General features: G+C 38.2%; 1 protein-coding gene across 1 annotated transcript in view; it reads left to right on the forward strand.

Annotated features, from left to right (window-relative positions):
• Positions 1 to 14,812, forward strand: part of SBF2 (SET binding factor 2) — a 206,580-nt gene that overhangs the window by 71,275 nt on the left and 120,493 nt on the right. Inside the window, exon 4 of the mRNA XM_053391246.1 lies at positions 10,221 to 10,358. Within this exon, the coding sequence (XP_053247221.1) occupies positions 10,221 to 10,358 (138 nt within the window). The remainder of the gene's footprint in view (positions 1 to 10,220; positions 10,359 to 14,812) is intronic.

Below are 14,812 nucleotides of genomic sequence, written 5' to 3' on the forward strand. Positions count from 1 at the left end.
CCAGCATGAGACTCAGTTCTGGTATGTGTAGTTATTTGGTGCACTTCTTCAAAACTGCTGTGAAAGCTCAGTTGTTGAGTTCATACACTTTGCAGCCAAAATATTGTTCCAAATGTCCTGCTCAGTGTACTTATTTAAATGTTGATTAATTAGGTAACCCCCCTCAAAAATCTATTAAGTAGGAATCATAGGTAATAAAAAGCTTTCTCCCAATAGATATTTGTGTCACTACTTTTATCTCTTTAATCATTATAGATACTGTGGAAACAGAGTTACAGATATTGGACTGTGTTTTGTTCCATTACATACTTGGCTGCACCTCATCAAAGAGATGGTTTAGAAGGTGGTGAGATGGTGTTATAAAACATTATAAATGACAGTGTTGAAAACAAAACACTTTTGTCTACTGAAAACAGAGGCAGTTTATTCAGGCACTAAAGCAGGATATATCCTACAGGAGTGCCAGTTGCTATACCTAATACTGCTGCCAATATGATACTGAATTTGCAAAAGGCCAATAATCTTATGTTCATCCTTAGAGCAACTATGTAAGATAAGTCACTATTCCTATTTATAGGTGTGAAAATTGAATTGAAAATGGTGGCTTACTCAACGTCAGGCAGCATGTGGATGTGGGACTTATTTCCATTGGTGAGAACCAAAATATAGCAAAATATATCACTCAAGATTTGGCTAATGGGGAAGGGCCAGAACCTGCCAGTTCAAATGAAGGTGGCCAACTATGTGACTCACTTGGGCTCCCACCTTCCCAGTGGCAATAGCTTCATTGGTTCTTTAGCTGGTGCTGCCCTTAACACAGCAAGATTAAAATAATAAACAGAGGTTCACTGTAGAAAGGAGCAGGCAAGGGTTATTATTAGGAGTTGGCAGCCATTTTGGACTGGTGGGCACATTTCAAATTTTCAGAGTTCTGGGAGCACCAGTCACAAAATTGCTGCCATGGTGGGTATGAGGCATATAACAAAAGGACTGCTATGGGGAGCGAGGCATAACACAAAATTAGACAACCACCCCAACAACCTTACCTGACTCCCCAAGATAAGCATATGTCGTCCTTGTCCTGATTTTGGAGATCACCAGGGAACTTTCCTCAGTACCTGGAAAATATACAAGGGAGCCAGACCACTCTCATTTAACAGAAATAGCTTAGAAGGTATCTGCACATTTTACCCCTTTCTTTATAGGAGACTTAGTTTAAATAAATAAATAAATCAAAATTCAGAGACTATGGCATCTGCCCAGAGGCACCACTGGGAAGCCCCCACTGGGTGTGGGTTGGCTGCCTCTGGGCTTTAAAATCCAGTAAGCCTTTTTGGATTCGGAGCTACTGTAGTGCCTACTGGAGAATAGGCAAGGTAAGAAAAACAAAGAAAGACTTACTTAACTGCTGCTCTCTAACAGAACAGGGTACAGTCCTATGTGCCAGGACAGTCCAACTTTTCATACCGAGTGGGCTGCAAGAGTACTTTGACACAGAACCTGTTGGCCGCACACTGCCTTGTTGTGCAGGAGAGGGGAAGGAAGTGAAAGGGCCCTCCATCACTTGTGCTGACTTCCCAAAGCTGACTGAGGACCGGGCTTTGAGAAGGAGGCACAGGGCTCTAACAGAGTCCTAGAGCCCTTCCATCTCCATCCCAAAGATGGGAAAGCACTAACTAGACTTTGGGAAGGAGTGGGAAGGATTCTAGAACTCTGTCACAGTCCTCACACCTCCTTCCCAAAGCCAAGCACTTCGCTTATTCAGCTTTGAGAAGGCAGCACAAGCTTTGAGAAGACCAAGCTGGGAGGGGGCATTCAAATGCTATCAAGGGCTGCCAAAAAGGCATTGAGGGTCACATGTTGGACCACCCTGTCCTTTACCTTTACCTTCACCTTCACACTCCAGCTTTCTTGGCCTTCTAGCTTTTCCTCTTTTCTTGCTTGCTTGCTTGCCTGCTGAAAGCAGTATCTACTGCCCAGCAGTCTTTCTTCTGATCCTCATCTATAAAACTAACAAAACATGTTTTAATGGCCTTTCACCCTCACATCCATTTTGCTTGATTGCTCACTGCATTCTTTTCAGACTGCTGCTGTTGATTTGTCATGTGAGCAGACACATGGGGTGTGTGGGTATGGGTGTGTTACTCTTTAGTACAGTCTGAGGAAGGTTTGAAGGCAAAAGCAGGAATCTAGCAATTGGTAGAGCTCTAGCAGAACTTCTTTAGACAACATTCTGCAGGCATTATTCTACTAGTGCACAGGTATGTCCCAGCATCAGAACCCTTTACCTTCTCACGTTTTCCATATATGTCTGTCTCTCTGCCCGCTGGACCACACTGACTTTTGTTCAGTGCAATTAAGGTCCTTATATGTGCATGTTCTCCTTTATAGGTACATCTGCAAACAGTCTTGTGAAAAAATGTGATGCAAATTGAATGAATAGGTAAATTATTGTGGTCTTTTGTGTAAATATTACCAACATAATGCCTTACCAACTGAGTCTGCAAGTTTGAGCTGGCAGAAGGAAGTAAATATTGAAACAATGGCTTCTGGCATTAGGAGAAATGAAAACTATTTAATGTGGAGAACAGCAGATCAAAATTCCTCCGCAAGATAGTGTTGTGGAATTATTGGTATATCACACTTTAAGGTCTTCTGTTCATTGCTTTTGTTACACTTCATCTCATTTTAATCAATGCAAAATCTCCCCCCCCCCCATAAAAGTGTTTATATACCACACACTAACATAAAATAGCAAGGCTGTTCACATCATAGAACAATATAATAAAACAATACCAAATATTCAGAAGAATGACTGGTTCATCTAAAAAATAAAAGAACTGAATAGGCTTGTCAACATAAAAAAGTCCCCAAGAGACTTAGTATTACCCTAATGTTTGACATACTCTGTGGATAGTCCTTTTGCTTGTGTATTAAAACAGTTTAATACAGGGGATACGGACCTGTCGCCCTCCAAATGTTGATGAAGTAAAACACTAATCTTTCCTGACCATTGGCCCACCTCTCTGGGACTGATGGGAATTACAATCCAACAATATCTGTAAAGCCACAGGTTCTCCATCTTTTGCTTAATACTTAAAGCCAATGTCTAGAGAGATAAGCTGCAGCATTTGGCATTCAGTTACTAGCATAAAAACTGCACATGTTACCCATCGAAGATATACATGTCAAAGGAAGACAGAAGTTCATAACACAGATCAGTACTGGGCAGGAGTCTTTTGGTTCTCGTAACCCTCCTCTACATATTAGGCAGTGTATTTTCCAGATTCTCAGTGAAATCTGTTTTTTATCCTCTGCAAGTTAGCTTGCAGAGTTATTTTCAGTTATTAAAATGTCATAGGGTTTAGGACAACCTATGTTTCCTGGTACAAAAATATTTAACTAATTTACCTGCAACTTGCACAGAATAAGCCAAATCTCTTTGTCTAATTGTTTGTTTTCAGGCTTTTAGAATCATTCATTTTAATAACATTGCTTTTGTTTCTGGATAGATGATTTTGTTTAAGATTAGCACAATAGGTCCTTAGGCCATTTAACTCCATAGAATGGCTTGGTATACAGTCCTGTACCAGAATGAAACAAATGTATTGCCTTGCAGTAATTACTCTGAAAACTTGACTGACAAAACTACAATAATAGGATACCTACTGATGACAGCACATATGATCATAGCCACCTTTGGGAAAGATCTTAAAGGAGCTAATTTAACATCTTGGTAAAAGAGGGAATGGCACTTACTGAAAAACTAGCATATAAATTAAGGCTGGCAAGATGAATTAAACAAGAATGATACTTTTGCGGGAGAATTTGGAACTTTATTACTTCCACAAACACATCAGAAAACAGAAGACATGCCCCTAAGGTATGTGTTAATTTCATGATAATTAGTGTGATTTTTGTTGACATTTCATGGGGATTATGCTTACACAGCGTAAACAAGGGTGTCTCAGATGTTGAAGGAGTTTCTGTTTATTGTTATTCTGCGATGTTTGTGCATATCGCAGGATGTGTTTTTCCAGGTATGCTACAAAAAATATACATTTTTATTTTCAAAAACAAACAAGCAGATTTACTATCCCATTGTTTTTATGCCTAGAAACATATGGATGGGACCTCTTCACCATAGCAATACTTTTGGAGTGAGATTAGCTGAGGTGCAGAGAACTGATTGTCCAGAGAAATTCAAATGGATGATGGAAGGATGAATGGGACAGGAAAGAGTGTGGCGTTGAGTATTTTTGGAGGGGTGGGAAAGAGTTAAACTTGCTTGACTTTTTGATTGGTAGGGATAACCCTTAATTGCCATAATAGGCCAGCCTCTACTGACTTTATTCAGAGAGTAGGAGAAAACAAGAGTATTTATTTGGGGGATCCTCAGCAGCACAGGGTCCTATATATGCATATTGCCCTTCTCTACATATCCACCATTACAACTACCTGTGTGTTGACTGAAGTGGCGAACTGGACCAGGGTTTCTCTTTTAAGTGTTTCCATTTTGGGAGGCATATATCTGGAAGCTGAAGAGGAGTGGGTACCAGAAGTGATAATTAGAAATAATTTTTAAAAAACAATTATTCCAGCACTGGTCTCCTTTGCGAAAGCACATAAACACTCGTGCATATATTTAATATTAGTTTCAGGTACACTGGTTTACCTAAACAAGCCAGGCTGTAAGCTGTTAAATTTTACATTTAGATCACTATTTTATGACTCAACACTCCAGTATTCTGGGCATCGGTTTTGACTTGTCTTACAAAATGATAATGAATTTCTCACAGTATTCCAGCATGATGTTAAATTTGCCAGTCTGTTGAAAAATGTGATGGAGATTGCATAAACAAGTGTGCTCCTTTTTTGTTTCTCCAAATCTCACATTATAGTAATTACAGTCAAGAATAGTTACACATTGGAAAACGAAAAAGCAGTAAATGTTAACAGGCCATTTCTTCATAGCCCAAGAACAGAATACCATGAAATCAAGCAACTAAATTACTTGTTAATTAGTTGTAGCTCACCAAATGCACAGAGAAAAGAGAGTAAAGTACATGTTTTTTTTTTTCTATAATCCAGATTACTAGAACGCATAATAATCTGTCTTTAATTATGCATACTCATTGTGCTAAAGAATGCCTTAGGTTGCCTTTTGTATAATATACCAATACCACATTACGAAGCTTGCCATAGTTCAAGTTGCAAGGGGACTTGTAACTGGAGGAAAATGAGAAGATTATGATAAGCTTCCCATATAAGGCATTTACACACTGGAGAAGACTATCTCCATTCCTTTTACTTCACTGTTCTTCCATAGATGTTTCATGAGTGAAGACAGTATGACTAATTATAGAAGATGATAAATTGACTGAAAAGAATATTCTAAGGATAGATATCCACATGTATTGACCACATCAGCCATTTTTTTCTCTAGTTGTAAACATAGGATGGAACACTCAGCTATTCCCAAGTGCCAACATTTTGGGGCTAAAAAGTATTAGGATGTATTTCTTACATGCTCCTCAGTTACAAATTATTGGTGTCTGAGGAGACACTTTGAAGTTACTTTGCAGGTTGTTGAATCTGAAGTATGATCTTAGCTTTTTGTTTGTTATCGATTCTGAGCTCTGAGTGTTTGTATCTCGCATTCTCTTCTCTTCTGAAACTTCTTGAGTGAATTCTTAATTTGAGGAGTAGAGAAATAAATGAAAGTAAATTATTGTCATGATGTCATTTTTTGATACTATTCGCCTGAAACACAAAATTCTGCTTCCTGGGTGAGGCTAGCAAATGGAACTTAGCCAGTGAAGGGCCAAACTCAATGAGATAAAAGGATGATGCCCAGTAGGTGAGCTCAACCACAGCCTATAAAAGAGTATTCAGATAATTTCTCTCCTCTCTTCTATTGCTGACTGTTCTGGCCTCATTGGCAGCTGTAGCACACTGACCTCTCTTTTTCCAAAGTAGTTGTGCTAATAATTATCGCAGTAGACAAGCTTGAGTGAGTGGAACAGACGAACCCCATCTGGCTAGCTCAGGCTTCCTCAACCTCGGCCCTCCAGCTGTTTTTGGCCTACAACTCCCATGATCCCTAGCTAGCAGGACTAGTGGTCAGGGATGCTGGGAACTGTAGTCTCAAAACATCTGGAAGGCCGAGGTTGAGGAAGCCTGGGCTAGCTAGTCTACTACAGTTCATTCAGATATTTCCCCAAAACCCATTTTTTCTGCAAACCCTTTGGCTTTCTGCAAGTGCTATGAGCCATTGAGCCTGGTAAGAAGACTCATCCACTTTGAACTGTATTTAATCCTATAACTGTGGCCTTTTGGATCAGAATGACTAATGAAGATTATTTTTGCAGCAATTTGTTTTTGAGATATTACATACTTTGTTTATTGTAAGCCACTTTGGGCACATATTTTACTGTGAAAAAGCAACACAATAGCATTCTCCTCATGCAGATCCCTTCCCAAATTCCAACTGTACTGTATTCTTAATTTGTCTACCTGGATTTTGGCTTCAGATAAAGCTAGTCTGTCTGTATTGTTTGTAATTCTATATATATACACCATACTGCAGGCATCCTTTACATCTTCAGTATGACGATAGATTATTTCAGTATTGGTATTTTTTTCTTGGCAGTCTCAAATACAAATTGTTTTGATATAATTGATAAGAAAACTTTCAGTATCAGTCTGGCATCAACACAATGTAACTTTATTCCCTTCCCTTTCCTCTGTCTCAGATGATATCTGAAACAGAATATTTTTATGCTTCAGGGAATAGTTTATAACTTTTAGGGATAAATCAAATTGACCCATAGGGAAATATATGTCATCTATCTTCTTTACTGGAACTTATAACTCTGTAATGCATTAGGCGGAATAAAACTACATTACTAATATGCTGCATGTACAAGTATACCATAACATGTTATATAATAACTTAAATAATATTTCATTGTCAACAATCTGGCAACTGCTGGCTTTTTAAAATAAATTGTGGAAACAGAAAGCTGTGCTTTTATATACACAACAGGATAGTTTTTGATATGTATGAAACAAAAAATCTGTCATAGCCATTGTGTTTGATCAAACCATACTGAACATTTTGAAAGAGCTGATTAATGCATGAGCAGAAAGTTCTGGATTGTTAAGTATATCCAAGCTGGTATATCATTTCACAAGTATTAACTGTTCTCACAACATGGCTTCCATGTATGACCTTAATGTCATTTTATGATGGTTCCTGAAGGCACTTCGAAAACATTAAATATATTCAAAGAATAATTCCTTTTGCTGCCATACATTATAAAACTTCAATCACAATCTTGCTCAGCCCTGCAATGTACTAAATTTATATACAGAATTTCTGCTTTAACATACTTTAATCTAAATGCTTAAAGTAGGTAACACTGTAGAATAAAATATATTATTATTATATATGTGAAACTGACAACCATATATAAAGCACAAGTATCAATCCTAAATTTGTTTTTAGCTAACCACCAAAAGCCATTTGAAATTCAAAGGTCTTACAATATTTCCAGATGGCTCCTGGGTATGCACTTTTGGCAAATCTCCAGAAGAAAGAATATCCATGACTGTAGGGCAGCCACCAGGAATACATTGATGCTTGATGTACTAATTTGGAGATTTGGTCACTAGGATTGGCTGGTTCACAAGCTTTGTTAGTTAAATTGACAACTTTAAATTAAAATCCATCCTTAGCTGAAACATTTATTTACCATGGACAACCCCATTCTAAGATTACTCTGCTGTACCTTTTTAAAAGCAACCCTTGTTCCTAGTCTATTGTCAGGGAGAGGCTGGGCACTGAGTAGTGGTGGCTGGATACTGGTGAGTGGCCATTGGGAGACGGTGGGTTGGAAGAAGTGATCATTGATCTGGGGGAGCCTGTAACAGCCAGGAGACGAGTCAGGAGAAGCTGCAGGACTGGAGAGTGAAGAACAGGTTCAGGAGGAGGAGAGAGAGGTCAGGCTGGTGGAGAATCAAGGGCTTCCCTACCTCCTCCTCCTGTCCCCATCTCTCCTGTTCCATTGTCTCAAAAAAAGCAACAACCAGAAAGCAACAACTCGTTACACGCAGGCAGAGTCTTTGCCTGCTTGTTTACAGCTCGGGTGGAGGGCGATACATGAACCAAGTTGGGGAGCTGGACCTCTCTGTTGCTGCAACTGCCTCATTGGGTGCGCACCTAGGAGTAGCTGAGAGATGTAGGGCTGATGGACATACCTTTCACTAACCTTTGATAACAAAGAGTCAATTCTTCACTCTCGACATTCCTTTCCTGAGCTCCTGACATCTATTGAGAACTCTCCCACTACTTTCTACACTCAGTGTCCTTCCATTCTAGCTCCATGCCACAGCCACTACTTTTGTGCAACTTGCCTTCTCTTATGCTCAACAACCCCACCCTGTCTTCAGGCACATTCAGGATTCTGATACAGCACTACAAATCTTACATTTCGAAAGCACCCCCAGGTGCAAGTAGATAAATAGGGACCGTTTACTAGCGGGAAGGTAAACGGCATTCCGTGTGCTGCGCTGGCTCGCCAGATGCAGCTTGTCACGCTGGCCACGTGACCCGGAAGTGTCTGCGGACAGCGCTGGCCCCCCGGCCTATAGAGTGAGATGGGCGCACAACCCTAGAGTCTGGCAAGACTGGCCCGTACGGGCAGGGGTACCTTTACCTTTACCTTTTAAGCTGAGTCATGACAGTGAGTGACATCACCGCCTCAGGAAAACTTATGACATAGAACTTATTAAAGAATGTATACCTCATTTTAAATTAGTCGCATGGGTCTCTTGAGATAGCTTCACTAGAGGAACAGAAACATTAATGCTTGTCTTTACAAAATATAGATAAATATGCACTCATTTTAGGAATTGCGGCCAGCTCTTATCTGTTCAGTTAATACACAATTGAGTGCCTTGAGTAAGGTCAGTTATTGAAACATATTGTGTTGAATATTCCCAACAGATGATAAAAAGATCCTCCTTTAATATTTAAATACCTTTTTCAGTAGCCTTCCACATTCACTGAGAAATTCATTCTTTTACCTAGACAAAGCAGATTGTTTATCACAGTGTTTTAATTCTGTATTATTTTAGTTTTGTTTTTTGAAATATGGATTATGAAATAATCCAGAGAGATACTTGAAGTTCATTGAACAAGGGAGTCTCCTAAAGGTTTATGGAGGAAATAAGGTTTGACTTCCTTTTTTGTAAAGACAGAAATCTCATAAAGCAGTGATTAAAATACCTACTGGCTTAACAAATTAAATGTTACAAATACACTGTACCACCACTTCTTGGGACCTGTTGTGAGAAACCAAATTAGATCTTGTTATGCAAGTGTCATGTTATCTGGATTAGTCTGCACAGATCCTTGTGCTGAATAATCTCTGATTTTGAGTCAAATATGTAATAGAATGGAAAATAGTGTTAGAAAGCTGTTTGGATATGTTAATGGGCTTCTGTACAAAATAAGCTATTTATATATGTTTCGTTAGATGAAATTAGCCTCATTATTAAAATACTGATTGGAATCTGATTAGTACAAAAATAGCACTGAATTCCAGTTTCCTTTAATTAGCAGCATTTCTGCTACTTGTGTTCTGTGATTTATTCTATTTTGCAGCCTGATACGTTGTAGTCTTGAATACAGAAACTTTAATTTAGATGTTGCAAAGTAAGGTACAGTACAATAGTTTTTGTTTTCTTTAGCCCAGAGTTACTGCAAAAGTCTGGCACCAGGTTTGGATTCTGGAGAGCAGGCCCTGAGGAACTCAAGATGTGTGTGTGTAGTTCTAGGCAAATAATAATGGAGTAGCCAAAAAGCACCACTCTTTCTATTGGTGAGCCATTGATTTCTGAAGAGCAACACTACAATTGAAAATTCTGGGAATAAAAAAAAATGCCACAGTTTTGGAAGTGTTTGTGTGTATAATTTAGATGAGTTATTTCTGCAGCTGTCAATATTGTAAGAACAAAATATGCCATACTAGAAATGTTTCCAAGTGTTCCGAGTTTGTGAACTGTCAAGTAGATCTGCAATAAAATAAAATAAAAAACACTGTCCATTATAAGTATTTGTATTTATCATAGTTTTACACATTATAAATTATTATGTTTAATCAATGTAGTTGGCCTGTGGGTTAAAACTATACTTGTGCTTTCTTTGATCATAGTTTTGTCAGCCTGGAGGATGGCATCTGTCCAGAGAGAGGAAGCAGCCTACGTTCTTTGTGGTGGTGCTCACAGATATAAACTCTGAGCGGCATTATTGCTCTTGCCTGACTTTCTATGAAGCAGAGATCAATCTTCAGGTAAATATCTTATTGAATCATTCACACAGCACATGCACACAAACCTAGGAACTCATTTCTACAAGTTCTTCAGTCACATACCCAGCTCTTAATGTACCTCATTCATGCACATTTCATCTACAGCTTCAGTTGCCTGGCCCATAATAACTGGGGATCTGAATTAAAACAAATGTTTATGCAAACTCAAATATTATTCAATAATTTTGGTGTACTTAACTGTCTTCCAATTTACATTTGGCTCATTAACCAGTTGAATGGTTTCTCTCTGGAGATTGTGGAAGGAGTCCATGGAGGCTTTTAAGAAGAAGTTGGATGGCCATTTGTCATGGATGCTTTAGCTAAGATTCTTGCATTGCAGGGGGTTGGACTAGACGACCCTTGGGTCCCTTCCAAAGCTATAATTCTATGTTCAACGTCTTTCCCTTGAGTCTTAGTAGTAGGATTTAAAGGGATGCTTATTTGAAACCTCTTTGTTACTTCTTCCCCCTCGCCCCCCCCCAAAATTAGTTTCTGTTCAATGTAATTTGCATATTTATAGAAAGCAGCTCAACATGGTATTTTTATTTGCTCTCTTATTTGTGGTTTAACACAGGTTCTTAGTTCTACATTTCAGAATGATTTTAAAAACACATTACTCCCTCTGCTGGATGTCTGTGTATTGGAATAGATTAAAACATAACAATTTTATTTTTATACATGTATTATATAGCATTAACACAATGCAGTACAAAGCAATATAGTACAAACCATTATGGGATGATGGTCAATGCTAATATACTGCCATTGATATAGAAATATCAATTGTAAGGGTTTGCGTGTTATTCGTGTACACATATTTCCATAATTAGAACATGTACTTTCTTACTGTTTGCATGTTTGTATAATCATTTAGATTTAAAATGCTTAACTCCCACCCCATGCTTAGATCTGTGAATACATTCCTAAAAATAGAAAAGTTAGGTTAGATTTTGGGTGTAACCTTCTTGGCAGTTCCCCTTTAAAACATGTGTATTACTAATTTCTGGACAGTTTAAAATGCTTGCTGAAGTAATTTACCCAAATTGGAAATTTTAAATGATTTCTCTATGACACATTATTTGGAATCCTTTGTAGAGAGAATCTAGGGACCAAGATATCGCAACACTTAATTGTGAAATTTATTATAAAATGTTTGAAACTGCTTCTTTCCAACTTGCTCTTTGGCTAAGGCTAAGGTCCTTCCAGTATTGAACATGATAGTGAGCTTCAACAAGTTAATGGTTGTTGCTAGTTTTGTTAGCAAAAATTATTAAATGGTTTGGAGTAATGTTTTAATAGAGATAAGTGTATGTTTGGTCTGAGTTATTTTCAACTCTGTTCATCCCTAAGTCCTGTTTCTGCACGAATCTGTGAATTAAAAAAAAATTATGCAAGTTCACATTTATCTATACATTTTGTACAAAATATGTATTTTTAAACGCATTTTCTCTCAAAATAAGTAATTTCAGATGCATTTTTATGGATGTTGAACCAAGAACTGCATCACTGAAATTGGAAAAATGCAAAATCCCAAAAAATAAACACGGTTATTTTACATGAAATATTTTAATGCAACATTTACAGGCCAGTGTCTTCCAAAGATGGTGTATGAATCAAAATATAACACACCCACATTAAATACACTTAATTAAAGCTAACTAAATTAAAAGGAAAATGTCCAGCTAACCCAAAACTAAATAATGACAAAGTACATTGGCAACCCCACAGAACAAAGCCTGATTTCAAGCAACAGTCAAGTATTGTTTTTTTAAAAAAAACAGATGTGTTTTTAAAAAACTTCTTGCAAGTGTGTAGGGATGATGCTTGATGAACCAGCTCTGCATTCCTGAGATGTGGAAGCACAGCTTAAAAGGCCCAGTGCTCAAAGATAAGCATACGAGGAAGGCCTCTACGTGGTTGATCTTGGTGTGCAGGCAGGGTGATCTGAGTGAAGCTGATGCTTCAGATAGCTATGTTTTGATCCATAATGCAGTTTGTAATAATCTCATATTAGATAATGTCATATTAAAGCAGTCTGATTCTTTCTTTTTCTCTCTCTAATTATTTTGTTATGTCTTTGTAAACTGTGTTTCTGCTTTAAATTTCCATATACTTTAATTCTCAGTGACAAATTAGTCCCCCCCCCCAAGAAATGGCAGTTCCAAGGAAGGGCTTTGTACCATGCTATTCACCATGACATACATGACATTTGGCTTCATTTCAGTTTGGGAATTTCAGGAATTGTTGCCTGCAGGGGAGAGGCAAAGCCTACATATGTACTTAACCACATAATCTAAAGAGAACATTAAAATGAAGCACAATCTCTGATAGATTGCAGTGAGATTTACAGAACAATCCTTTGCATGTTCACAGAAAGTTGGCCAACTCTTATTTAGTGGTATTTTCATAATCCCAGGTAAGCATACACAGGATTATACACTCAAAAGTATAAATGGTTTGGAGACCAATATTGTACTTAACTACCCAGAAGCTCCCAGAGCATGGTCTGAAGGCACAAGAGGCCACCACCTCCCCGAAGCTAAGCATGTTTGAATCTGAATAGGAATCATATTCATAAAGTGAGCCCCATTGAACTCAGTGAGACTTACATCGGTGTAACTATGAATAGAATTTCAATATTATCTTTTTATAACACCAAGAACAGAATACATGCATCTAAGGTCTCAAAATTAGATCAGTAGTCACCAGACGAAGGCAAGCAGGAGCTCACAGAAAACAAAGGCCATGTATGCATGCTCTTCCCTTGTAGGTAGCAAATATCAAAATACATACTGGATTTAAAAGTTGACTACTTCTGTAGTATGCTTTGCCGTTAGTGTGCTGCCACAGCTTTCTGCTACTGTTACTGAGGCTGGAACCTCCTTCTGTTAACAGAATTCTTTCTCCATGAAGAATGAAATTAAAGCTCCTTCCATTCATAGTGTGAAAATATTGAAAACAGCCCAATGTGACCAAGCCTTCTAATGTAAGAGATGTGAAGTAGCAAAGTTTTATATTAAAACTGAGGCTACTAAGTTCTGGCAGTAGAAGGCAAAACATATAAGGTGTTATTCCCACATATTTTGGTCTGTATAATACACTTCATTGGAAGGTTTGGCTGCTTTCTGTAGTAAAAGACACCTAGAAGAATTTAGCAGCTGATATAAAATGCAAATCCATTGATGCATCACGTGCAACGCTTTTAAAAGCAATTCAAATGAAAATGCTGTATTCACATATAAATCTTAAATTGTCTGCTTTTGTTTGTTCTTCATGAGTGTGGTTAGAAGTTCTTTTATTCAGATTCCAGAACTAATATTTTAAAATTGTTCTAGAGTTTCTGTGGTCTGGAAGAAGTGCATGAATTTATTCGGAGCATAACAAAGAGGCTAAGGGTTTATAACTTTGTCGGTGGCCCTGAGGAGTTGTTAATGTTAAAGGCATTGCCCTATCTATTTTAGGCTTCTTAAATGCTCCTGCATTTTTTAATCATAGGTGCATAGAATATGTCTGATTCTTCCAGCTATGTTGTTGCAATAGTGGGCAGGTGTGTCAGGAATAGCAAACATGGACATAGAGGTTCACAGCAATGTTGGTAAAAAGTAACCAAAAACCATTTCACAGATTTTCTTAGACATTTTTTAGCTTTACCCTTGATAAAACCCTACTCTCCAAATTCCTGTTAAGATGGCCTTCTGTAAATATAGCATACCCTTTAGTTACATGCACTGCCTGTAGTCTTGGTGTAGATTAATATCCTGATTAGATTTCAGATTTTCATAAACCTTTTGAATAGCCTTTATAAAAATAACAGATTTTTGACACTACAGACAATTTTTTTCACATTATATCTCATTATATATCTGCTTTTATAATGCAGCTTGTAATAATGTAGCCATACAACTTTTACAAAATTTCAAACTCGCCGCTACGCTTGCTAACAGGGTCATATTAAAGCAGTCTGATTCTTTTCTCTCTCTAATTTATTTTGTTCTGTCTTTGTAAACTGTGTTTCAGTAAACTGCTTTACATTTCCATATTGTTATGTGCCTGTGTGGTTGCTCAAGAGTGAACAGGCAAGAATCTCACCGGTCTTTTCCAGGCTTTATTATCTGTACAAAAACATTTACAGTGCAGAGCCTCTCAAGTCCATGTCCGATCAATCGCTAGCAGAATCTGGGAGTGGGCGGTCCTTAAAGTTTCCCCAGCATAACAGTCTTTTGACCTCCATCCTTCTCCTCCCCTCTCTGCACGTAAACCGACTGTGCAGAGAGGGCGCTGGCAAAGGGGGACTTGCCTCCCCCCTGCTTTGCTCAAGCTTGGTGTTGCGGCTCTCTCTAGCATCTTCCGATCCCTGCATCCCTTCCCCACTGGAGGCAAGGCTTCCCTTCTCACCAGAGGAAGAGCTGCTTCGCACGATCTTCTCTTCGGAGGTT

Source organism: Podarcis raffonei, chromosome 1 (assembly GCF_027172205.1).
Source record: "Podarcis raffonei isolate rPodRaf1 chromosome 1, rPodRaf1.pri, whole genome shotgun sequence".
In the NCBI taxonomy this organism is placed as follows: domain Eukaryota; kingdom Metazoa; phylum Chordata; class Lepidosauria; order Squamata; family Lacertidae; genus Podarcis; species Podarcis raffonei.